Source organism: Trachinotus anak, unplaced genomic scaffold (genome assembly GCF_046630095.1).
Source record: "Trachinotus anak isolate AG129_WGS33_773 ecotype Australia unplaced genomic scaffold, CSIRO_AGI_Tana_v1 ptg000003l, whole genome shotgun sequence".
Lineage (NCBI taxonomy): Eukaryota > Metazoa > Chordata > Actinopteri > Carangiformes > Carangidae > Trachinotus > Trachinotus anak.
In genome coordinates, this window is record NW_027273854.1 from 17,336,162 (window position 1) to 17,361,908 (window position 25,747).

At 42.5% G+C, this 25,747-nt stretch overlaps 1 protein-coding gene across 1 annotated transcript in view; it reads left to right on the forward strand.

Moving 5' to 3' along the window:
* llgl1 (LLGL scribble cell polarity complex component 1) overlaps nucleotides 1-25,431 on the forward strand; it is a 35,888-nt gene extending 10,457 nt beyond the window's left edge. Inside the window, exons 3-24 of the mRNA XM_071474200.1 lie at nucleotides 5,109-5,190; nucleotides 5,318-5,478; nucleotides 5,688-5,834; nucleotides 9,192-9,354; nucleotides 9,641-9,776; nucleotides 10,191-10,245; nucleotides 10,763-10,917; nucleotides 11,052-11,272; nucleotides 12,740-12,807; nucleotides 13,366-13,540; nucleotides 15,165-15,269; nucleotides 16,300-16,592; nucleotides 16,712-16,862; nucleotides 16,950-17,088; nucleotides 17,207-17,520; nucleotides 17,634-17,825; nucleotides 18,227-18,299; nucleotides 18,645-18,759; nucleotides 19,465-19,529; nucleotides 21,039-21,172; nucleotides 21,274-21,356; nucleotides 23,044-25,431. Of these exons, the coding sequence (XP_071330301.1) occupies nucleotides 5,109-5,190; nucleotides 5,318-5,478; nucleotides 5,688-5,834; nucleotides 9,192-9,354; nucleotides 9,641-9,776; nucleotides 10,191-10,245; nucleotides 10,763-10,917; nucleotides 11,052-11,272; nucleotides 12,740-12,807; nucleotides 13,366-13,540; nucleotides 15,165-15,269; nucleotides 16,300-16,592; nucleotides 16,712-16,862; nucleotides 16,950-17,088; nucleotides 17,207-17,520; nucleotides 17,634-17,825; nucleotides 18,227-18,299; nucleotides 18,645-18,759; nucleotides 19,465-19,529; nucleotides 21,039-21,172; nucleotides 21,274-21,312 (2,983 nt within the window). The 3' untranslated portion in view covers nucleotides 21,313-21,356; nucleotides 23,044-25,431. The remainder of the gene's footprint in view (nucleotides 1-5,108; nucleotides 5,191-5,317; nucleotides 5,479-5,687; nucleotides 5,835-9,191; nucleotides 9,355-9,640; nucleotides 9,777-10,190; nucleotides 10,246-10,762; nucleotides 10,918-11,051; nucleotides 11,273-12,739; nucleotides 12,808-13,365; nucleotides 13,541-15,164; nucleotides 15,270-16,299; nucleotides 16,593-16,711; nucleotides 16,863-16,949; nucleotides 17,089-17,206; nucleotides 17,521-17,633; nucleotides 17,826-18,226; nucleotides 18,300-18,644; nucleotides 18,760-19,464; nucleotides 19,530-21,038; nucleotides 21,173-21,273; nucleotides 21,357-23,043) is intronic.
* Nucleotides 25,432-25,747: the final 316 nt, after the last annotated feature.

The window sequence follows — 25,747 nt, forward strand, 5'->3', positions numbered from 1 at the left end:
GTGTGTCCGCATGGAGGACAATGCCTTCTGTTTGTCTGTATTCAGACCGTGAAATCGCTTTATCCTTGCTAACGCTCGCTCTCTGCATCACCGGGCAATTGCACTTGTGTGGCTGTGTGGGTGTGTGTGTGTGAGTGATTATGAGTTACTGTAGGCCTCCATTGTGTGCGTTTCAGGGTTGTCTGCTGAGCAATGTAGCAAATCTTTGTGTGTTATACACTCAGAACATGCAGATGGATGAATGGTTTCCTTGCACAGATCAGCACTTTTAAACCAGTGTCATTCAACAGGTCGCTCAAAGATTTTTGTGACTTTTTAAGGAACACGCTGAATATTTATTTCAAAACTGTTTATATATGTGTGCAACTTTTGAGTGTGTGCTTGCTGCTTATTGCGCTCAATGTTCATTGAGTTACTGTTTTGGGTCAGTGTTTCTAGTTGTTTATTCAGCACTGACCGGCCTGCCTTTAGCCTTTGGTATTATGGCGTGTGTGTGTGTGTGTGTGTGTGTGTGTGTGTGTGTGTGTGTGTTTGAAAAGTGGAAGAAGCCTCTGATGTTTCTAGTGAGGCATCCTGAGAGTTAGCAGCAGTTTCTTTCATCTGTCATTCCGTATTTTCTTTTCTCTTTTTTTTTTTTTTTTTTTTTTTTCCCACATCTTGAATTTAAGTATATTTTTATGTGGCATATCTTGAAATGGCAGATTCATCAGTCCTCAGTGTTTATCAGAAGTGAAATAACTAAGGAAGGGAACTGGCACTGGTAATACTTCCATCAATTGGACGTCACTTTGTGTTCTTCCCCGCAGCACAGATGCAGGCAAGAAATGTGCGTAAGGCAACAAACAAACAAACATGGTGGAGAGTGAACGTGACACAAAAAATAGGTAAAATCTCATTAACTAGTTTCATTGTCCCCCCCCAAAAAGCAATTGTGATAACTTTGGTGATCCACTGATGTTTACTCTCAATATCAGTTTGCAAAACTTTTTATTTGTCCAATACTTTGGTTTAATACCTGTAAAAGTAATGACAGTCCCATCAGTGTCAGCTTTACTCTGTTTAGTGTTAAATAACTAATGTTAGCATGCTAACAGGCTAACCCAAGATGGTAATGTGGTGATATGGGAACACTCACTGTAATCTCTCATTGAGCAGCAGCTTTGAGAAACTGAAACCTTTGTGATTTTTAACAAAGTTAAAAAACAATTACTTTGATTTTTTTTTTTGTTTTGTTCTGGTTGCAGGGAGGAAGGGTGACACATTTATTATCTGCCCACCACTGTAGAGGACCTGTAATATTGGCCAATCAGCAAATGGGGGAGGGAGCTTAATTTGAGGTGGCACACACACATATGCACAGCCGTCCCCAGTGAGGATGTGGTGACATCATCACCGGGAATCCCTCCACCAGCTGTCTTCTGACATCACCAGGACCAGGAAATGTGTGTGTGTGTTTGTGTGTGTGTGTCATCTGAGAACCATGTGCCATATTTGAGCTTTTAGGTTTTTTCACTTGTGCTCATCAAGTACATTTAATTTGACTTCCCTCTTAATTTTTAATAAAAACCTCTGCTGTACAGCTGTTCTCCTGACTGTCAGACATATTTATTTGGGGTTCTGTGGAATGACCATCTGAAATCGGAGATGGTTAGTGGCCTGGTTCTTGTCAGAGGTGCTACAGACCAGCCAAGTGTCAAGGCCCTGACACAGTCTTAAATAGTCATTAGTGGTCTTATTTTTTTCTCCACGTGCTGACAGCTTTCTTTGCGCTCTTTTTTGGCCCAGCCAGCTTAAATTTGGGGGAGCTGCTGTATAGATTTGTGATGAATGAGCTGTGGTCATCATTACATAGCTGGGATACAGGCACAAACCACTGCTGTCCATCTGTTTTCAGTCCCTCTGATCTTTTATAATCTGCTCTGATTTTCTCTGATCACTTACTCTCCTGTCAGTTTCATATTCGAGGCACTGTTTTAATGCACATTTTTCTGACTCTCTTTTCTTTGGTCTCTAATTATCTTTGTTGTAACACAGCCTACAACATGTGGTATTTGCAGTTTCCCCTCTTATTGAACATTCCTCCTGGAAATGGTGCTGTGTGATATGAATCAAATATTAATAAAATATTTAAAAATATTTAAACTATGTAAATGAATAGAAAATACTACATCTAAAGATACAAACAGAATAAGTATAGGTCTAAAATGTGAATATGATCAAAAATATCAAAACCAATCATAATGCTCTTTAATCAGAATTTCCCACAGATTCTACTTGAGGCGGTAGCTGAGCTCAGCGGCTGAGCCAATCAATGCGCTGTGTGCAGCTTGACAATGAAACTAGTTAATGAGATTTTACCTATTTTTTGTGTCACGTTCACTCTCCACCATGTTTGTTTGTGTTGCCTTACGCACATTTCTTGCCTGCATCTGTGCTGCGGGGAAGAACACAAAGTGACGTCCAATTGATGGAAGTATTACCATGAAAAGTGTGCAGTACATTAAGCTATAAACGTTTTTCTATTGTCACACAATATTTAACATTATATCACTTATCCCTATCTGGAAATATGCTCTTGCTGAGCGTTATATGAGCAGCCAGTTAGCTTAGCTTTGCACAAAGACTGGAAACAGCTTGCTTATGTGTGTCCAAAGGTCAAAGGTTGCCAAAATCTGCCCACCAGTACAAAAGCTGAAATGTTAAAATGACAATCATAACTAACAATTTCTTGGCATAGCCCCCTTTAAAACTACAAATTGACATTGTTAAACTTGGTATTTGTAAGGATTAAAATATAATGAGTTAATTCGTGAGTTTCAGAGGTGCTGGTAAGCAGGTTTTGGTACCTTTAGACAGAGCAAAGGTAGCTGTTTCCCCATATTTCCAGTCTTTATACTAATCTAAGCTAACCAGCTATTTTCTGTAGCCGTGCTATCAAGCTTCTCATCTAAGTCTCAGCAAGAAAATAAATAAAGCATTTTTCCCAAAATGTCAAACTATTCCTTTCAGTGTACTAGACATATTTGTATAACTGTGGTTTGTTTGGTTTGTCTCTCACTTATCTTTCTTGGTCTCTCTACCTCTCCCATTATCTGGACTTGTGGTTTATGACCCATGAGTGAATGTTCCTCTCACACCTCCACCTCCAGCTGTCTGAGGCATGTGTTATTGCAGCGAATAAAACCCAGGGACAGGAAGTGACAACACTGTAGGAATGCTGTTATAACACTCAGCCAGGCCTCCAGGGGATCAGCATAGGGAGGGAACGAGCAAAGAGGGATTTAAGTCGAGGAGAAGAGAGGTTGAATTGAAAGTGGGGAACGGTGCTGAAGGAATATCACTGACTTCCTTCACGATTTCCTGCATATCAAACAGAATAGAGGGACAAAGCTGAGAGGGAAATAAGAGGATGGTGGAATTGAAAATAACTGGATCTGGGGATAGTTGTCTCTGGGCATTCTGAGAACAGGAAAGAAAAGACCAGTGCTGATAGAGTGAAAACATGAAAAGAGGAGGACATTTGTCTAGATATTTATTTTTTTTCTCAGATCGAACTGAGAATAATGAAGGCAATGAGAAGAAGAGAACGGAGAAAACCAGCTCTGTACACAATCGTATACAAACATGAGAACTCTCAGATTTCCTCTTATTTTTCTGCATTTTTAATCCACATTCCTACAGGCTTATGTAAGCAGTGTGCTCAAGTGTGTCAGTATTGCTCACAAGTGTGCGTGCGTCTCTGTCTCTGTGTGTAGCAGCTAGCGGGTGTGTGCTAATTCACAGTTTAGCCCAATTTAGCCTAGTTGTGCGCATGGCGTCACAGTTCTGGAGAGTAGTCTTTCTTTTTATCAGCTCGGCTTCATTTACTGGGCTAACAAAGGACGAGCTCTGTGAAGATTGCTGTTGATTATACCCACTCACACATACAGAGTGGTGGTTTTCGGCATCTGCGTCATCTGGTGTTGGTAATTACTATGAGCTTTGTTACAGTGTTGAGATTTCTTCCCTGCTATTACACCTCACCAGTATGTTTGTTCTGGTTTACAGCTCAGAATCACCAGGTTTAACTGCGCTCATAGACTTGAGCTCTGTCCTCACAGTCACACTTTTTAATGCTACACTGAAAGAAAATGTCGTGAAGAGAGGAAAGATGCTTTAAGATTTCCCTCCATCACCAGTGTGTGTGTGTGTCACCACTGTGTACAGATTGTGTTGTACAGTGTGTGCCTGTCTGGAGGAGACAGAGGAATATGGTAGGTGTATACTTGTGCTTTCTGTGACTGGTCCCTGTGCAGCCCGTGACCTTCCACGCAGCCAGAAATAACATCTGCCATTTGGTTGGCATTTTTTGACCAAAATCTCTTACCCTACCAGTAATGCATATTTTTAAACCATGATGGGAGTCTTAACTGCTTACCCTGGCAGTGTCTGTGCCGTGCTTGACACATAGTGCTATACTGGGCTGCAGCTATGAGAGTCACAAGGACAGAGACTGGCCAGGAAGAGAGAGAAGAGGAATGAATAAACTGGTCTGATGTTTTGTGTCTCTGTTGGACTTTATAAGCAAACAGTGTTACAGTGGAGCTGGTAGAAAGGGGCAGATACTATAAGTATTATTATAAAGAATTGTCAGTATTATGAGATTTAGATTTTAATACATATTGTGATAACTCTTAAATGTTGTTTCTTCCTGGTGGTGTGACTATACCATATTTTCTTAATGTGTAAAATGAACAATCGACCCTTCAACCTTCTTCAGACATCACTTGCACTCCTGTGATATTTTCTTATTAGGGGCCAACAGTCACACCCACATCATATTATCAACTCTGAGCTATTGAGTCAATAAAATATAATAATGGGACATGTGAATATTTCCAAGCTCTAAGTAACTTGTGTCAGTGTTTCTGCATGTCTACAACCTTCATAATGCGTGTATTATTATACTGTATTAAAAAGTGGTTACACCCACCAAATTTATGTCAAAAAACCATCATAAGGACTCAACCCCCTGCTGGTGGTGGATTGTTGTGTAGCTCTTCTCAGCGTTGGTCTTGTCACTGTAAACGTTTGCCATGCTGTGTATTTCCTTGACGGGATCGTTGCAGGTATGGGGCCCCAGGTGTTGAGTTCACGGGGCTACACAAAGACACCACTGCAGTTACACAGATCCACTTCCTGCCTGGACAGGTGAGCGAGCTCCATGCCAGTATTTTCTAAGTGTTAAAATAAAAAAAAATCCTGTTATGTGAGTAACAATATGTTAATGGTGGCCAAACTGATTTGTGATATTAATGTCCGACTTGCTCTGTCGTAGGGCCGTCTGCTGTCACTGCTGGATGACAACACAATTCACCTTTGGGAGCTGGTGGCAGGGGTCCCCAGAGAGGTGGGAGGGGTCAAGAAAGAGGGTGTGGTCTCCCTCCAGGAAGTGGGCAACTACAGCCTCCCAGGAAGACCTGGCATTGAGAGCTGCAGGTACATGAGAGCCTGATTATCCTGTTTTAGATGTTAGTATTATTGGTTTTTGCCTGTAGAATTTGAGGAGTTAGTCCCACCTCCCTCTCTCAATCTGTCTGTGCGTTGGTCTTGTGATTGAGCGTGTCACAGTTATCACCAGATACATATATGGGGAGCGAATGCGATTACAGCTTCACTCTTCCTCTTTCTCCTCCTCTTCCTCCCAGTGCCACTCGGGTGACTGTCCTCCTCTTGCTGAGGTCATGTGACCTGCTCTGCATTGGAACTGAAGGAGGGGGCGTGTACTTCCTGCAGTTGCCCTGCCTCTCACTGAAAGACAACCAGACGCTGCTGCAGGATCAGGTCACGCAGAGGTGAGTCTTTGGCGTCAATGACACCACAGACAGTCAGTGGACAGAGGAAAAATTTTCAATTAGATCTTTTTGAAATCTGATGCTGCTGATTCTGCAGTGACACTGTTGTTTGATAAATTTGTTAAACTGATTTTCTGACGGAATAAATTACAAGTATTCAGTTTTTAGCGCAGACATTTATTGAGTGTAGGACAGAAAAACCCTCTGAAACATCACTGAGACCATGAGACACAACACTATTAACAATCCACATCGAAAGAATAATAATCTTTCATATTCTTTATATCGGCACTCGATAACAATCATTGTAAAGTGCTTCCCATGTTAATCCTGTGTATTTTTTTCTGTCACTCTGCCTAAAATTGTCTTCCTGACTCATTCTCTGGCCACCTTCTCTCCCCTCCATCCCTATCACAGTACGACTTCCCTTGAAACACTCTAGTTTCCTCCACTCACAGCTCCAGCTGAGCAGGTCGGATGCACACGTGCACACAGAGACAAATATCCCTGTTGACCCTCGCAGCAGCAGACAGGTCAGGGTCATGTGGTTCAGGGATCATGAGAAAAGTCAGATCTCTGGTACACTGTCAGGAGAAGAGAAAAGGGAGCAAGAGACATCACATATTGTAAAACTGGCGAACAATATTCTCAGTGCCAGTTGTCAAGTCGTACTAAATAATAGACGTTTTATGGATGTGGTGTGAGAAAGGAGCACTGAGTCAGATGCAGTTAGTGATTTGGTTGGGTTGTTGCACTTGCTGAAACTAGCACAGACTTGACACGTAGAGGCACCTGTTTTGGGTCATTGTTGCATTGGATATTTATGGTAAATCCTGGATAAGAGTTTGAGCAGATGTTTTTCAGGACTAGATGTTTGGGGGGGAAAAAGTAAGGTGCAGTGCAACAAAATATCTACAGTTTGTAGAAAATATCAGTGAAGTTAAACTCAGAAAACCTTGGCTTTTTGCTTGACAATTCACTTGCAAATATGTTGAATTCTTTAAGGTCCTGGGAATGTTTTTCTCAGTGGGCGGGCGGGGGGGGGGGGGGCTGAACAAAGTTATGACATACTGCAGTGTACCAATCAGGATTTAGCAACGTTTGATTTAAAATGTTGGAGAGCTGTTTGTGTCTATTGATGCTCTGATTCAAATCTGATAGTTGGCATCTGTCTTGACAAAGCTGCTAAATGTTTTAAACTCTTAATAAATAGTAAACAGATTGTCTTGCCAAATATTGACACAGGTTGCTTATTCAGACATGAACATTTAATATAACTAAGAAAATCTTAAGGTTTGGAACCAAGTTTTTAACCTGACACAAAAGGCTGCATGAACTGCTGATTCATCTGTTTACAACAGATGCATCAGTTTACATAAACTTACATAATGTGGCAAATGGGAATGGCTGACAGTTCGTACTATGCCAAAACACACTGGAAACCTTGAGAAACTGCATAAACAAGGGCAAACTGCTGTCACAAACAGACCCCTGCCAACACTCAGTCAGAGACATTTCATGTTTTTCTACAGGGCTACAGACTATAAACTGTTATTTTGTCCACCCCCCCAAACATTCATGCAGTCGTGTGCAGCCATGTGTGAAAGTTGAGCAGAACTGCACTTGAGTAAAACCCTGTGTGATGGTGGTGTCAGAGCACAGGCGCAGATCCCAACGATAAACTGGCAAAGTGTCTTTATCATGGACCTGTACACATGCATGCTGTAGTGTTTATTTTTATTCATTTTTTTTTCTTTTTGTACATACAAGAAACTTTTTTTATTTATTTATTTTTCGAGCTACAACCGTCTCTGCTGCATTCCTGTGTTGATACTCTGGCAGTGTATCACAGAGCCTCTGTTGTGTTTCTTTTTTATTCTGCTGTGTGACTGTCTCACTGGTTGGCCAAACCCCTCATTAACTAGGCTTGTTTAGGGAAGTGGGCAGAACTGAGGCCTAACGAGGGCCCTGATAAGGCGTGTGTGTGTGTGTGTGTGCAAAGGAGGGTAGTTTTTAGACAGTGAGGCTTTGTACCGGCTGCCAAAACGTGGTGTTCCGGTTGGGGAAGTGTTTCAGCTGTTTCTCCGATGTGCACACGAACATGCACACGCACACATGTACACACAGAGACTCGTCATCGGGACTCTGTAGCAGGATGCTGGATTCCCTAAAAATACTTGTGAACGGAGAGACAGAGACAATGGAATGCTTTGTTGGGAATGTTTCTGCCTCTGTACTTCCGGAGGTAGGAGCTTCCTCAGTGAACCCTACCAAAGCAATCGGAAGTCTGTCTGTGTTTGTGTGTGTGTTTGTGTGTGTGTGTGTGTGTGTGTGTGTGTGTGTATGTGTGTGTGTGTGTGCGCGTGGGTTTCACCCAGTCTGCCTATCTCTTTTGCGATGGTTCTGCCTCATCCACAGCTAAGAGCCTAGAAACCTGCAGTGCTGTATTGCCCCTCCCTCTTTGTTTGTTTATTTTCAAGTCATTTTCTGCGTCTCTGCTGCTTCCTCTCTCCTCCTCTGTCTTCTCCCGCTCTGTTCTCTGTCCTTCGCTGAGGGAATCCTCTGACATCTCGCGGGTGTGTCCTGCTCCACATTCCTCTGCTGCCTCAGAGGAATGTCTAGTTCAGAAGCTCCAGCTTGTTGTTGTTGTTGTTGTTGTTGGGAGAGAGCAGTCTGCTGTATTATCAGTCTGTACAGATGGTTTGTGCTCTGTGTTGATTATGTTATATATAATTTTGTTTTTTTTCTTGGAGTTTCATTGATGTCCACTCCCTTGTTTCACTCACCAACTGGATTATGAATATGCACATGTCTTTCCTTTGCTCCTTCTATTAGCTCCCTCTTTCACATTTTGTGAAACTGTTGAGAAGTGATTGTGCATTTCATCGTGTCAGTCAGGATTTAGACAGTTTCTCCATCAAGCCCCCTTCCTTAACATGCATTCAGATGAGCCTGGATGATAGCAAGTGTGAAATAAACCTGAGCACTGAAGTTCAGTCTTGACCTTTGGAACCAATATGTGGAGCTTTCTTGGCTTTCTTATAATCATTTGACCAAAATATGGATCTTCAGTCACATGATAACTCCTGTCTGTGCTCAAGGATGGTCTTGTTTGTTGTCAGATGTGGATGTTTTCCTTGATCTTCCTCCAGTCGTCCACTGACTCGTGATCAATTACTGTATCTACTTCCCAGTCAATCTTCTCTTCAATCTGTCAGAATATGTGAAAAAGCATCAGCCATCATTGATCCAGGCTCCTTCATAGTTGTAATGTCTAATATGCAGCATTACAGTTAAACTACATATGCGGGATAATGGGTGATGTTTTTTTTTTTTGTTTTTTTTTTTTGTGTGCAGCCTGCCAGATGACTACAGATGTGGGAAATCCTTAGGGCCGGTGGAATCGCTTCAGGAGCATCCTCAGCAGCCAGGGAAGATTCTGATTGGCTACAGTCGAGGCCTGGTGGTCCTATGGGACCTGAGCACTCGTCATGCCGACCAGCTCTTCCTGGGCAAGCAGGTACCTGGTTTACAGAGAAAAGTTTAGTGCACACTGATGTACTTTCCTGAAAAAGTACATAAAGTAATCTATTAGTTCCTGAAGGATGCATTTGATTGTAATCTTACTGCAGTAGTAACTCCTTCAGGTGTCAGCGTGTTAACATTATTAATGGACTATCTATATACATATTTTTAAGCTGCAATTCTGTGTGTGTGTGTGTGTGTGTGTGTGTGTGTGTGTGTGTGTGTGTGTGTGTGTGTGTGTGTGTGTGCGCGCGCGCCATTGTGCGACCCCCCCCTTGCAGCAGCTGGAGAGTCTGGTGTGGGAACGCTCTGGAAGCTTGTTTGTCAGTTCCCATAATGATGGGGGCTACTCTGTGTGGCCCGTTACCAGTGGCAACACCTACAATCACCAGCCAGTGTCCTCCACCATCCCATATGGTGAGAAACGCACACACAGTCCACACATTTGTGTTTCCCAGCAAATGTATGTTGAAGGCATGCTTAAGCACAGCATCACCCAGGTCTGGTGGAGGTGACGGTCTGTTTGACAATGGTAAAATGAACCATGTCTGATGACATATTGTTACTCATAGGGGCTTGTTGTTATGGTGACAGTTAGGGTCATGGTTAAGGGGGTGGGTCTGTTCAGTCAGATTTGTTGCTGGAGTGACTAAAAAATGATCCACACACGTGATAATTCTAAATAATATGTATGGAAAGTTAAAGCTTTAAAAACCTCTGCCTGAAAATTTTTGTTAATTTTTGTTAACTCACATTTTTCCTCTGACTGCTTTCAGTGGTTGCAGTCTCTTAATGTTTTGTAACTTCACTGTTCATGGTTTTCTGTCCCAGGTCCATTTCCCTGCAAGGCCATCAGCAAGATCCTGTACAGGACCACACAGACAGGGTGAGTGCTGAAGCCTTATGTTGTGACATTTTTCCTGTATGAGGACATTTGATTCCTGCAGTCACACTGAGCATTTTAGTTCCCAGTGCCAGAACATTTTTACTCTTCCTTTCTTTTTATTCTTTTTCTTTTTGCCTCTTTTCACTTGGATTTTTTTGTCCCTTTAAATCCAAAAGTTGTTGCCTCCTGCCCCAAGAATAATATTGTCTTTAGTTTAGCTGAAGAGAGGAATTGTGAGAAAATGAGATGTTGAATACTCAAGTCCCTTTAAGTAGTTACAAAGAAAACTACAGTCTTTGTATGGTAAATGGTATTTTTATGGTCTGGATTTCACCTAGATTTTTGTCATACTGATTTATGTTTTTTTCTCTCAAATAAAATTTTTGTTTTTAAAATTCAAAATCAAAGCTAATTCTAGAAAAACTAATGGTTCTCCTCTCCTCTTATACTGGAAACTCTTGCTGTGTTGACCCTGATGATGGATGGGTAAAATGCTTCTGTGTGTTCCTCGCTCCAGTTCTCCAGTGCTGTTGTACAGTGGAGGGATGCCCAGAGCCAGCTATGGTGACCGCCACTGTCTGACCATTCAGCAGGACAAGGACCACGTCACTCTCGACTTCACATCACGAGTCATCGACTTCTTCACTGTCCAGAGCACAGAACAAGAGAAAGGTGAGGATCTGGCCAACATCAGTGACCTGTGGATTCTTGACAGTGTTTTCTCCCGCACTGATTTAAGAATTTACGTTGTTTTCAGAAACAACAACCCTTCAACACATTTTCTGTCTCATCTCTCATTCTTACAGAGTTTGATGACCCGTCGGCATTGGTAGTGTTACTAGAAGAGGAGCTGGTTGTAATCGACCTCCAAACCCCTGGGTGGCCCTCTCTGCCCACTCCCTACCTGGCTCCTCTCCACTCCTCAGCCATCACCTGCTCCTGCCACATCTCCAGCGTCCCTCCTAAACTGTGGGAGAGGCTGGTCAATGCCGGCAAAGCTCAGCAGGGCTTGCAACACACGCACAGGGTGAGAAGCAGACTGCAATCTGCACAGTACAGTTAAATATAAAATAAGTCACTGTCCACCTGTTATGTGTGTGAGTGCATGTTTCCTAACTTAAAGTTCCTTACTATGTAGCTGTCAGTACTCTTTAAAATGTTTTAAATACTCTGAATTATTCTCTTAAACCATTTGCTTGACTAAATTCTTTACCCATTTTTTTCCATTAACTTAAATATCTCAGAATATCCCAAGTAAGCCCATTATCAGAGTGTGTGAAACACTATGAAATCAGAAGTGTGAGAGTGCCAGCTATCTTTTCATACATCGTGGACTTTCCCTGCTTCGTGGTTTAGTTGTGTCTTTCACTTGCCTCTTTTTAACTACATTGGCTGGAAAACATATAATACGGCTGAATTTTCCAGAAATATGTTCAGTGAACTCTTGTATTGAAGAAAAAAAGTACTGTTATTTGCATTGATTTAGTTGCTTTTGATCTTTTGTTTCTCACCCATTCTTTTGGCATCATGAAAAAGTTTCTTCTCCATGTGCTAGACTTGATTTCTGCTCAGTCAGATGATACTGTGTTACTGGTGGAGCACTGCAGCTGTTGGCAGGACACTGCTGAACTGGATTCTTCTGTAAATTGGTTTATTCATGGCAGTAGGGATATTCATTTACAGCAAACCAAGGATGTATGTAAGCAGCTTAACGTGAGAACACCTTAAACAGAGTGTCGCCAGCCAAGCTACTCATGCTTTAAATATAGCCATCGACACTAATCAGTATGAACTTAGTACATACAAACCTGCATGCTCACAGATTCAAGCTGCAGCATTTAATTTGGCTTTCCACCAAATGATTGTTAGGTGTCATATCAAGACTCAGCTGCTGCCTCTCCTCACGAATTGAGAGCTTTATAGATGGATAATAAATGAAGTGAAACTGATCCAAGTGAGGATGTTGTGGTTAAATGCATGTTATTACTCATGGTGCTCATTCATATGAGCTCAGGGGCTGGCAGCTCGTCAGCTCCGAGGAAACCAACAGGAGTGCGACCATCAGCCTGCTGGTAGTGTGTGAACTTTAAGAGCAGGTGTTGGCAGTTAAGGGCTTTGCAAAGTCTTTGTAGCTCAGATCAGCTGTTTGATCAGTGGCAGATTGAACTAAACACACACACAGACACACACAGACACACAGCTGGTATGCTCATAAATCACGGCTGCGTCTGCCTGTGTGAGGCCTAACCAGAGAGACTGGCACTATAACAGAGGAGAGTCAACAGAATCAGTGTTAGTTGTGTGTTTCTGTGTACACATGCTCATACATATGTGTCAGGGCTAGTTAATTTTGAGTTGGGGTTGCAGTGGAAATTGAAAGGGTTAGGAAATAAGTTGTTGTTTTGTCAAGTTCAATCCTGTAATTTTTTCTTCTGCAGCTTTTTTCAATATGGTGAAGTCCTACATTTTCTCCCATCTTTTTGTGTTCGTGCAGAGTTGGCCCATATGTGGAGGGAAAAACCTGGCGCCTCCACCCAAACAACAAGAGCTGCTGTTGACAGGGTATACACACACACACACACACACACACACACACACACACACACACACACACACTCACTGACACTGACACTTAAACACTCACAGGCTACATCCACACTGCAGATGCATCTAGTTTTCTTTTTTTTTTGTCTGGCACAAATCTGTTGCTTTCTAGTTCAGTGTAATTGACTAAAAGTTGCATGGAGATGTTTTTTTTCTGTTTCTGATCTGAACCACATGAAAATACTGAATCAATCTGGATCTACATGTGACTTGTCCTGAAACCAGAAATTTTTGAGCATTGCCATGACAGTAAGAAAATCCTGGGACAGTTGGCAGAATTTTCTACAGACATTCAGCAGCAGTAGCTCTGGTGCAGAGCACAATAAGAAACAACTTTATAAAGGATGTGAAACAGTTTGATTGGAATTTGTGGAGACATCACATTTTAAACAAAACTGTAACTGCCACACTCACATACACACAGATCAACACAATCCTGATCGATTTGCACTGGAATACATTTAGATCGTCATTGTATTTTTGTATTAATATTTCTTTGAATTGTGTGTGTTACAGCCATGAGGACGGCACTGTTCGCTTCTGGGATGCATCAGGCGTTGCTCTCACTCCACTGTACAAACTCAGCACAGCCAACGTCTTCCACACTGACTGTGACCCCAGTGACGACCCTCAGGACCCCAGCGACGACCCCGACATGCAGCAGGAGGAGGAATGGCCTCCCTTCAGGAAGGTGAGAGCTAAGGAGATGTGCATGAGAAGAGGCTAAAAGGAAGCAGGGATAAGAGAGTTAAAGATCAGGCACGGGGTTGTATTTTACAGGCCTGGGGAATACAAACTGTGTGTGTTTTATACACACACTCAGTCCTGTAACGCTACATCTGTGGCCTAATTTTCCCATCTGAATGCTTTCATGTGTTTGGTTTTCAGACAGATCCCACCCCATTGTTCCTGTTAAGACTTGACTCTTAAGAAACCACTGTCGGATTCTGTTTTAATGGTCTGTTTTCTGAGCAGAATTTTATTGAAATGAAGTGATTCATCACCGGGAAGCAGGACTTCATGTCAAGGGAGGAACTCTGGCTGAGAAATTTGGCTCAGATAGATGCTGACAGGAAATGGAAGATGGGTCATGAAGCAAATGAATATTTTAATGAACTAGTTCTGCAGTTGGAAATGTTTCTCTGTGTTTAGGTGGAGGTTTGAGATACAAACATATTATCTGGCATCATAAATGGATAAAAAAAGAGTAGAGGCTGATCTTGAGTGTCCACACAGACATGCACGCACACACACACACACACACACACACCTCCCAGGCCTGTTTTCCCATTCCCTTTACTCTCGTCTTTTCTTCCTATTCACTCTTTCACCCCCCAACTCCCACCTCCACCCACCTTTCCACATGTATCCTGTGGTAACAGAGCAGCATGTTCAGGAATGTGGCCCTCATATGGGATGAAGAGCCTTTCCTTTTTTTTCCTCCTCTTTAATGAAAACCAGACCAATCAGCCCACTCTTTGTGTGTGTGTGTGTGTGTGTGTGTGTGTGTGTGTGTGTGTGTGTGTGTGTGTGTGTGTGTGTGTGTGTGTGTGTGTGTGTGTTAGTGACCAACTTCTCCTACTCCTTGTTTTGCCAAGACACAGCTCCCATGCGAGAGGGGATTCTGTTGGAATTCCAACTCCGTGTGTGTGTGTGTGTGAGACAGACAGATTAATGCACATGTTTTGCTGAGTATGTATGAGGGGAAACGGGGGATTGTCCTGGCATTTGGCAGAGATTAGGTGGAGAGGGGCTGCTGTAGAGGGAGGAGGAGGAGGAGAGCTTCAGATGGGCATGTTGACATTTATCTGCCTGAAGTGAATTTGTTTATGGCCTGTTCAGCTCAGTTATTCAGAGGGAACCAACACTGTTTTACAAGTTTTGTGAAGGGGTGAAGAGTTTAGAAGAAAACATGCATCCTGGACCATCAGAAACAAACAGCAGCTGCCACCTTGCTGCACAAATAGATGTGAGAGAAGACGCATCACAGTTTTTGTTTGACATAAATGCGCACAGTGTTTGTCCCACTGCAGCAACACTGCTTGGCTGTAGATCATGTGCCTCAGAATTTGGTGGCACTGATATAGCTGCAATAACATCAAGTGGCTTGGTGTCGCTGCATCACCCTTTTTTTCTTGTTGTGCACATCTAGAAAAACAAAGTGTCAAAGCATCAACAATCACCAGAAAGGAGTAAAACAGATTAAGATGTTGATGCACATAAACCACAAACTCCAAATAAAGATGTCCGTGCATGGTGTTCTTAACTTATATCCAACTAACTCCAATTTACGTGTTTGTTTGGTTTGTGTGTAGGTGGGCTGTTTTGACCCGTACAGTGATGACCCCAGGCTGGGCATCCAGAAGATCAGTCTGTGCAAATACAGCAACAAGCTGGTGGTGGCTGGAACTGCTGGACAGGTAAAGACACACACACACACACACACACACACACACACACACACACACACACACACACACACACACACACAGGCTGATCAGATCGGCAGGCAGAGAGCTGCAGCTGCAATCAGAAAAGAGCTCTTACACTTTATTAGGCACTCAGCAAAGCAGATGTATGTTATTTGTAACAAGACTGAAAATCCCCTAAAACTGTATGTGAGTGTTAATGCCAAAAAACTAAATAAGAACAAACAACGTACGAACAGTTTTGCTGATATGGTTGTTGTATTAGTGGGATTGAAAATGTCCTGTTTGTCCTCGATGGTAACACAACAGGAAAATCCTTGGGGTCAAAATGAAAAAGGCTTATTCTTTTGGGAGCCTCAGAGTGCTTAGCAAATTTCATGCCACTGAGGCGTGAGGTGTCTTGTGTGCAAAGTTGACATTTTGGCTGAGGGTGATGCTAGAAGAAAGCACAGAAAGTGTCCAAAATGAAAGTGTTCTGCCCCAGCTGGGTTCCTGACTGTCTGCCCCTGAGATTCAGATATTTCTGTGAAGAAGAGGAAACTCTGGACTGATAGTGGTGCTAGAGGAAAGGTCAGGGGATCTGAAAACATTAGCTTTCATCTTCTGTAGAACATGAATATGGATGAATACTACACCACATTTAGAAAATCACTTCTCTGGTAAGTGAATGTTCAGGCTCTGGTGCACTGAAAGGTGCATGCTGTAAAAACTACAGCTCACAGATGAACAACTAAATGTAAAATGAGCACACCTCTGACAGTGTCCCCTGCTGATTATTAACTGGCTATTATTGGCTTTTTGTTAAAGCTCCTTTTTTGAAATGCTTTTGATTTTAGTGGATTTTCAGTCTTCTGCTTTTTGGAGCAGAGGAGCTCATTTAGGTGCTAATAAATTGAAAACTGCGTCATTGTCACACTAACGTCTGCTACAGGTGTCTCCTGCATACTCGTATACTTTTAAAAACAAAAGCTAGTGCTTAAACGCATAGGAACTGAATGACCCACTTCTTCCATCTCTTCAGGTGATCGTGTTGGGTTTGAGCGACGAGCGTTCGGACCACTTGGTGGACGTGTCCGTGGTTGATCTGCTGCAGGACAGGGAAGGCTTCACCTGGAAGGGCCATGACAGACTGGAGCCGCGCCTTAAACCCGCCCCCTTCCCCCCAGGCTTCCAGCCGCTGGTGCTGGTGCAGTGCATGCCTCCGGCCTCCGTTACGGCGGTGGCGCTGCATGCAGAGTGGAACCTGATAGCCTTCGGAACGAGTCATGGATTCGGCCTGTTTGACTACCACAGACGAAACGCTGTGCTGGCCAGGTTAGGGACACACAGACACAGCTCAGGATGTTAATATTCATTCTTCTGAGCTCACCAGGCATTTCAGCATTTATACTCAATCTCAAAAAGCAACTCTACCTCTCTCGATGTGCCCTTAGGTGTACCTTGCACCCTAATGACTCGCTTGCGATGGAGGGCCCCCTGTCTAGAGTCAAGTCCTTGAAAAAGTCCTTACGGCAGAGCTTCAGACGCATCCGCAAGAGCAGGGTGTCGGGGAAGAAACGCACCATCACCACACCCACCAGCAAGGTAAATGACCCTCTTTGGTTGAAGGAGGGAACAGAACACTGAGAGGACTGAATGAATTTCTGAATGTTATGATTGTGATATGTGCAGGTCCAAGAGGCCAACGCTGCTTTGGCAGAGCAGGAGGAAGTGGCTCCGGTACAGCGAAGGATTGAACCCCGGTCAGCAGACGACTCACTGTCTGGAGTGGTCCGATGTCTCTGCTTCGCTGACACCTTCCTGCGTGATGGTGTGTTTACTGACTGGTGGAGATTATGGACTGAACGTTGACAGTACAGCTTGATTCTGTATTTTTTTAAATTATTTTCATGACTTTTCATTATTTATTATCCTCCTGTCTGCACCAGGTACACACCATGGCCCCACACTATGGGCAGGCACCAACTCGGGCAGTGTGTACGCCTACGCTCTGGAGGTTCCCGGTGTGGGCTCAGGACGTGTGTGTGAACGGGGTGGAGCGAGTGAGAGCAGTGTGTGTGTGGAAGCAGTGTTGGGTAAAGAGATTCAGCTGATGCACAGAGCTCCTGTGGTGTCAATCTGTGTGTTGGACGGCCGGGGGAAACCGTTACCGGACCCGTACGAAGCCTCCCAGGACCTCGCCATCGCACCCGATATGACCAACGCTCACTCTGTCCTCATTGCATCAGAGGAACAGCTCAAGGTAGAGACTGAGAAACTCTTTGTCTTTGAGAAACTGTCAAAGACTAATGAAGTTAAAATTTAAATCTTGGCTGTTTTTTCTCCTCTGCTCTCTCTCTCACTCTCTGTTTCCAGGTGTTCTCTCTCCCCAAGGTAAGTGCAAAGACCAAGTTCAAGCTGACGGCACATGAAGGTTGTCGGGTGAGGAAGGTGGCCCTGGTGGTCTTCAGCTCCACAGCTCAGGAAGACTACAGTGAACACACACTGGTGTGTCTGACCAACCTGGGAGACATGCACCTCTTCAACATACCAGGCCTCCGACCACAGGTGGGGTTCAGGGGTACGGCTGTGTTTGTGACACAAGCCTGACTTCAATGGTTTACGTGTGTGCATTCGCATTTTAATGCTATTTATAGTGATTGTGTTATTGGTAACACTGACAAAAGTATGATTATGTGCATACTTTTACAGATCTTTTTAAATCATGTACTTTGCCAGTTCATGGCTTTTCTACTTTGGAATGATGGCCTATGTGCAGACGGACATAGATTCATCACATTACAGAAATATTATCTTTAAAAATCAAAATATTCCATCTTTAAAACAGAGGTAGATGCAGTACATTTATGGGGCACCTAATGTGTTCGTGATATTGTGATACCCTCTTGTTATCATATGTGTGATCTCCACCCCTACATCTTATTGATGCCTTCTTTGTGTGCCCTCAGGTGCGCTACGACTGCATCCGCAAAGAAGACATCAGCGGCATTGCATCCTGCGTTTTCACCAAGAACGGACAGGGTGAGGAGAAAATGCTGGACTGATAAAAGTGAAAATACTTTCATTCACACACTGGCAGTCACAAGATATTTGTATTTTGAAAATGACTAACATTTTAACTCAGCGAAACAAGACAACACATCGAGACATGATGCAGGGAGAGATGAGGAAAGTTAAACCAGATGAAGGGTCAGTTCACTCAGATCAGAAAAGTATTTTCTCACACTGGTTTCAAGCCTTACAGATTTAGTTTTATTGCTAACAACAGCACCTCTCTCTCCATGGGATAATGAGGACATTTTACTGTGGACAGTTTTCACAGTTTAAGTCGTAACTGTCTAATTGTTTGTGTGTTGTTCCCCACAGGCTTTTACCTGATCTCTCCCTCAGAGTACGAGAGGTTCTCACTGTCTGCCAAGGTCCTCACTGAGCCGCTCTTCTCTGTTCAGTTGGACCGACCGCTAGAGCCCACACCTGCCAGGTAACACGCACGCACGCACACACACACACTTAGGACACAGTTTCTATTTACCCACATAGGTCAAAATTAGATGCTTGTCCTCTACCAATTTGCATCCCTGATGTATTAATTGACTCCTACAGGAGCCCCCAAACTTTTCCATTTGAATGACCCCAACGTACATGAACATTTGCAGATCCCTGTTGGGCAAAATTTGGTTCTAGGACACCTGAAGTTTTCTTACACTGACTTAGATAACTTGCATATCTCTTGATTTGAAGTAGCAAATTGTAAAGTCAAAGTAATGGTTGGAAATATGGATAAAAACCTCTATCACAATATATCATTTTATATAATATTTATGTATTGTGATAATACATTTTCAGGGAAATCATTGAATATGTTCTACACTCAGAAATGTTACAGGGACTCATGCCTCCATATGGAGAATATGGTAAAATAGTCTGCCTCTCATCTTCCTCTGAAATAAAAGCTTTCATATTTTCTGAGGGCCCATTGTAAGCCTATTAAGGACTCTTGGTGGTCCCTGGACCCCACATTGGGAACCACTAAACCTATTGTTCATAATACTTTCTCTTGGGTTCCTACCAGCTTGAGGCACTCAGCTCCATGTGAAACCAAAGAAATTATTCTTTTACTGTTATTGCTTTGTTATTACTCCGTCTACTGCCAAAGTAAACTCTGTGTGCTCATGTGTCTCCTCAGCGATGGTACGACAACGCAGCCGCAGGCCAATGGAACCCACAAGAACCAGACGGGTCAGGCTGAGGGTAGGTCTCATCACACACACACACACACACACACACACATGCTTTCCTCTTTTTATGTCTCTCCCCCTTTTTATTCTCCCACTTCATCACTCTCTTGTCTCTCAGAACCTCTTAAACCCCAACCGGGCCTTGCAGGAGTTCCCATCTTGTCTCCATGGTAACCATTCAGTATGCCCAAGTTGCCCTCTTTTGCCAAGCACCTCCCTCCCTGGCAGGAAGTGATGGTTGTTGTGGCGACCGGAGTAGGGTTTGTTTATGTCCTAGAAGCCCTGTCACCAAAACCTCAGACTTTAATAACTATCCAGGCAGGCGACACAGAATGATTTAATGGTTTTTCCCATTTGGACTAATTGTAAGCATTAATGCACCATGAAAATAGTTTATAGGAGAGAATGCAGATTTGAAAGACTTAACTAGCATTTAAGTTTCTCTTTTTGATGGTGACCCATCCACTTCTGACTTGCCACAAATTGTTTTGCACAAAAGGGAATTTTTAACCACCCTCGTTTGAAAATGTGTTGTAAAAAATGAATTTATTTTCTCAAAGTACGGGAGGAAGGGTTTGTGGCAGCATTTGAACAGCTTGACTTGAGTAATTTTTGTGAAATGGTCACTTCCCAAATCTGCTTTACCACTGTCTCAGAGAGCTCTGACCTCCAAATTACTTACATGTGCATTTTTTTGGCCACTTGGGGGGACAACAAAGAACACTGAACATATCAACATTATAAAAGGTGATAATTTGTCAATGTGTTACCAAGCACTTGCTTATTTACACATCCATCAGACACAGAGCAGCATTAGCATTCATTTAGAGCTGTGTTTCTCACTCTCCTTTTTAGCTCTGTTTTTGGTCTCCTGAGGGAAGTATCTGGCTATTTAGCTGCCAAATGTTCCACTTTGTTCACCAGCTAATCGCTAACTGTGTGTGTCTTCTGTCTGGTGCTGGGCAGGTAGTATACAGTTTTTTTTTTTCTGAAATCAGTAGCCTGTTGTGTCTGGCAATGATGCTACAAGACCAGTGAGAATGAACCAAAATGGTAAAGTTGCAGGTCGCAGAAAACCACAACAGCTAAAAGAAGCAAAAAAACTAGGCAGAGTTGAGCGAAACTGCAGAATTGGGTGATTAGTTTCTGTGGTGTTCTCTTTATGAATGACTCTTCTCAAATTACAAGTAGTTATTTAACCCATTGTTTATATAAAAATATGTTAAAAGTAGCTTTAATTTTTACACCTGATTTTAAAACATGGAAATAATCTTTAATATCAAACCATGTGTTTGTGCTCACTGACCAACCAGTTCAGCTCCAGCTCAACCAGTGAATGAACAAAACACAGTTTATAAAAAGAACTGCAGACAAGATTTCAGTATATTTGTTCTACAAGTGCTGCTGACCTCCATGTTTCTGTTCAGCTTTATTTCATTCAACTCTATTTCAACTCTTGGTTGGGGTCACCCCACTGCAGAAACTACTTCAGCCCCTGACTCTCTGGGTTTCGCCCTTACAGGACAAACAGAGGAGCCTCTGAGCTCCCTGTCCTCTCCTGTCCTGGACACCCCACTGGACTCCCCCCTCAGCTGTGCTGACCTCACCCTCGACTCCACTGGAGAACTCACCGTGGAGGACGTCGGATTTCCTAACGTAGGCATAAACATTTACATGTACACATTCACTCAGCTCATATTACTCTTAGCCTTTTGATTTTCATGAATTAATTTGTGGTTTGCGTGTCTGTCCTGCAGCACTGTGGACGAAGCAGAGAACAACCTAAAGAACATTAAAGAGGAGGAGGGACGCTCGACTGGCATCCTCATCAACTGAACAGGTAACAAACAGAGACAGAAGAAGTCTCGTATACTCAGCTGTATACTCATATAAACTCAACAGTGTTAGAAGATGCATGTGCTCACACTTGCTTGTGTATAAGACACACACACACACACACACACACACACACACACACACACACACACACACACACACACACACACACACACACACACACACACACACACACACACCTGCTTCTAATGGAGCTGGTCCAGAGTGTGCAAACTTCAAAGAGTTGTTCTGTCTGAGCGCTGCATTCCAATAACAAGCCGTCCACTCTGTTTTCCCACTCTGTGTCTTTGAAAAGCCAGTGGAGCAGAAATCATTTCCACTGAGGGCAAACCAACACACTTGTGCTCATTTCTGTGTCTCATACTCAAGCTTGGGTAATTTGTTCCCTTTCTTTGTACTCTACTTGGAGTTGCACCGGGGTTTATTTCTGTGTGTAACCTCTTCGTAGGACCAGTTTACCAAGATAGAAGTGTTCACATTTATCTCTTATTTTATTCTAGTGTTCTTTTCAGTTTTTTTTTAACCAGTTGTGCTCAACCCTGATGTAGAACAGACAACGTTATCCAGTTTAAAGAACTTTACCTTCTACTGTGCAGCTCTGTGCAGCTCCTGAGTTCCTCATAAAGCAGTGTGTTTTTTACACAGGAGAAATTAGGGGAAAAGGGGCTTATCATCACAGCTGACGCATTCATCATTACATTTTGTGAAAGAGAGAAGCCTTACATGGTGTGACGTGATGAGTATATGGTGGAGACTTTTACCTACTCTGCACCAATTGCACTCATCCATCCAGTTACGGTCCTCTGCACTCACACGAGTCATTAATCAGTAGGTGATTGCTGTTTACATCTCCTTCCCTGAACCATTTGTAAACATTTTTTTGCTTCATTTTTTAAACTATGCCGCCCCCTGGTGGCGCCTTCTGAAAATACAGTGTGATACACCTTAAGTGCACATTTGAAATTTTGTCTTTAAATTATATATATATATATATCAATCATATATTTCCATTTTTAATTAATCATTTATCATTCACACCAAAGAATGGTGAAAAATGTCATCTTAATTTAGCAGAGCCCAAAGTGAAATCCTTAAATTTATTTGTCTGAAAAACCCAAACCCAAAACCCAAAAGTGGGACCACAACAAATCCTCACATTTAAGAGAGCAAGGCTAACAAATGTTAAGCATTTTGCTTGTTAAATGACTTTAATTGTGACTTCATTATTAGAATTATTAGATTATTAGATTTATTGGCTGTTTCAGTAATCAGGTAAATTGCTCCTGATATTCTGTTTGCCTGTGATTTGCATTTGTGTAATTTAGTTTTAAAATTCTGATAAAATTTGAACTGTGACTGGCCTCCACTGATCTGTCTACATATGAACATAAGAGTAGTAATAGATCTCAACAAACAATTCGAGAACGGTTTACACCACATCTTAAGGTCTAAAATTTCAAGAAATATACAAATTTAAAGGTATACCTGCTTCTCGCCAGGGTCATTTAACACGTGTCCTGTCATGTGCTAAACCAGGAGGCTTCATTGTTTACCTGGACTAACTAGTCAGTCTGTCACCTTGTAGTCCTTCAGCTAGGTCTTTAAAACAAGTTGTCTTAATGTAACATGGTGATGTTTTTGCTCATATTATCCTCTGATTGCCGTTGAAGTATTACAGGGAGGGGCTCAAGTGGACTGGATGGACTGGATTTCAGTGCTGCACCACAAACACCTCCCATCAGCCCACTGTGGAGCCCCCAGCCAGCACTCTGCACTCTCCTGGCACAAACTGGGAGGAAAGCCTCACTATGGACAAAGAAAACATTAAAGACTCTTGTTGTGGCTTCTTCTGTTGGAAGAACTAAATCATCTTCTTCTTCTGTAACCACTTTGGAAACATGACATCACGTCCCGCTTGGAGACACAAAGTCCAACTGAGGATAGCCTGGTTCTGGACGGACTAGAAGCTGATGATTTGGATTTCAAGAACTTAAGGCTGAGATTTCCGTCATCCATCTTGGCGCTCAGTGTGATCAGTCAGCCAGGGCGACTCAATGGTTCCAGGGCATTCCCCAGCCAGTGGAGGTGGTCATGTTAATGACTGTGGCTCAGCCTTCGAAGAAAGGGCTGGCAACTTCTGCATAGGAGACTTAATGGTGATGTTTCTATGTTTTTATTTTTCTATCCACAGTTTTGTGGTGTGCCTGTATCGGTCCGAGTTTTCCCCCACAGTTGGAACTGGAATTGGTGCTCTGCTGCCAAACGCGCCTGTTGATTCCTCATGCACAGTAGATGTGATGAATTGTTCTGCACCGTGCTTAACAACACCACAGCCCTGTGAATGACCCTGTGTATGAACTGAAGATATCCAGCCGAGACTGAAAGAGGGAGCATTGTGGTGTTCAAAACCTGCAAATGAAGTATTTTGAATATTTGAGTATTACAAGTTGTAGCATTTCTACTCTTCCCCTCTAAGGTGCCAGTAAGGGCAGTTGAATTGCCTTACCCAGTGTCATATGTGGGTGGAGGTGGTGCATAAATCAACTATTTCCAAACCAGAGTTGTTCCACAGAAGCACATTTTCACCAAGGTTTTAATAAGCTCTCTACTCTCCGGGTACTGAAGGAAAAAAACTGAGGACTGAGATACTGAAGGTGTTTTGTATCGCAGAGATTGGTGCTCTGTTAAATATGTTTTGTATGGCTTTTGGAGAAAGTAAAGACATTTTAATGACAAATGAGAGCGGGGAGATGCAGGAGGAAAGAACTGACAGTGGTTTCAAAGGGAACCAGCTGGTGAAGAGGCACGTGAAGGTGGTGCTATGGATTTAAGACTAGAGCATATTTTGGTGAAGTAATATTTTTGACACTTTTTTGAAATACCTTTATTGCAAAATGCATAGTCTAAGTTGTGAATACATTCTTGTTTTCTCTAAACTGCAATCTAAATTTGTTAAATTCTGCTTTTTATCAGGCAAAACTGCTCAAGTGTCAATGTGAGGAGGGAGAGAGCGGTGATGTCACATAAGTATGACATGGGGGGTTTATGGTACAACACAGCCGCAGTGAATTTTTTAACCAGCCTCACTCAGTGAAACATCTGTGTGACCGCAGCACTGTCCTCTCAGTTTTACAATAAAAAGGCTCTGCTCATTGGGACCATTTGATAAGTCACAGTATCGCTGTGTAACCCCTCAGATCGACAGCCTGTGTGAAGAGCTCAAAGCTCATTGTGACCAGTTTGAGAATAAAATTTCAGTTTTTATCCTCATTTTCTGCTTGTTTGGTAAAATCAGGATTGATGAATTATTTTTGGAATTAAAGAAGGAGATGAAGGTAAAGAATGTGGTAAAATGAAGTGTCTTATGTTAAATCCTCCCTCCTCACCATCTCATGCAGAAATCTTCTTGACGGGACTCAGGGAAGTGTGGCGGGGGAAGCAAAGTCAGTCTGGATGCTAAGTGTAATGTATTGTGATGCACCCAGGAGATTTCTGTTTTGGGTTTCTGTGAATTGGTGCATTCTGGGTAATAATGGCAAGATGCAGCGCTTTGATCACCAGTACTTTTGACCCCCTTGTGTTTTTTTTTTTTTTTCTTTTTAAATTTCACTGTATAAAAAAACAAAAATTTATACAATATCTATATCTAGGTCCTGAAAAGACAGGTTTATAACGGTAAGCCGATGATAGAGTAAAAAGTTAGAACCTGTCGTAGCCTAAAAACCGCTCAGTACTCCTAGCTTCTCCATCACCTTATGTAAAAGGAAATGAAAAGTCAAAAAAGGGACCTCACTACTAACTAATGTAGCTCAAAAGGTAGGAATCATGTTCATGCTTTTTTTTTTTTACTCGTTTTTTTTTTTGGTTATTTGGTTGACACAAAGAATTAACCCTCTCATACTACAGATGGCACGGTTCACCTTTTTAACTCCACAGTTAAGATGAATTTGTTTCTACTTTGTGATTCAGTTTCGTGGGTAGGAATTTAATCGGGTCATTTAGCATTTTTGGCTGAAGAATTGTGAATGTTAATAAAATTATTTACTCTCTCTGTGGGACTTGGTCTCCTGTGTGGTTACTTTAGAGTTTTACACGTTGGGCTAACTGAACTCAAATTTCCATTATTTATGCTAAGGTTGCGGTAACTCACTGTTGGCTACAGGTAACATGAATCACCTATCTCTGAGCAAGAAAGTGAAAACTGATAAGTGTATTTCCTAAATGTTGAACTTTTCCTTTGACTAGGGTAGGACACTGTACCACTGATTTTTTTTTTTTTTTTTAGCATAATGGGTTCAATGACGTAAAAACTCCCAACCTCATCCAAAAATGGTCCAATTAAGCAAAAACCACCTATGTTGGTGAGCAGAGTTT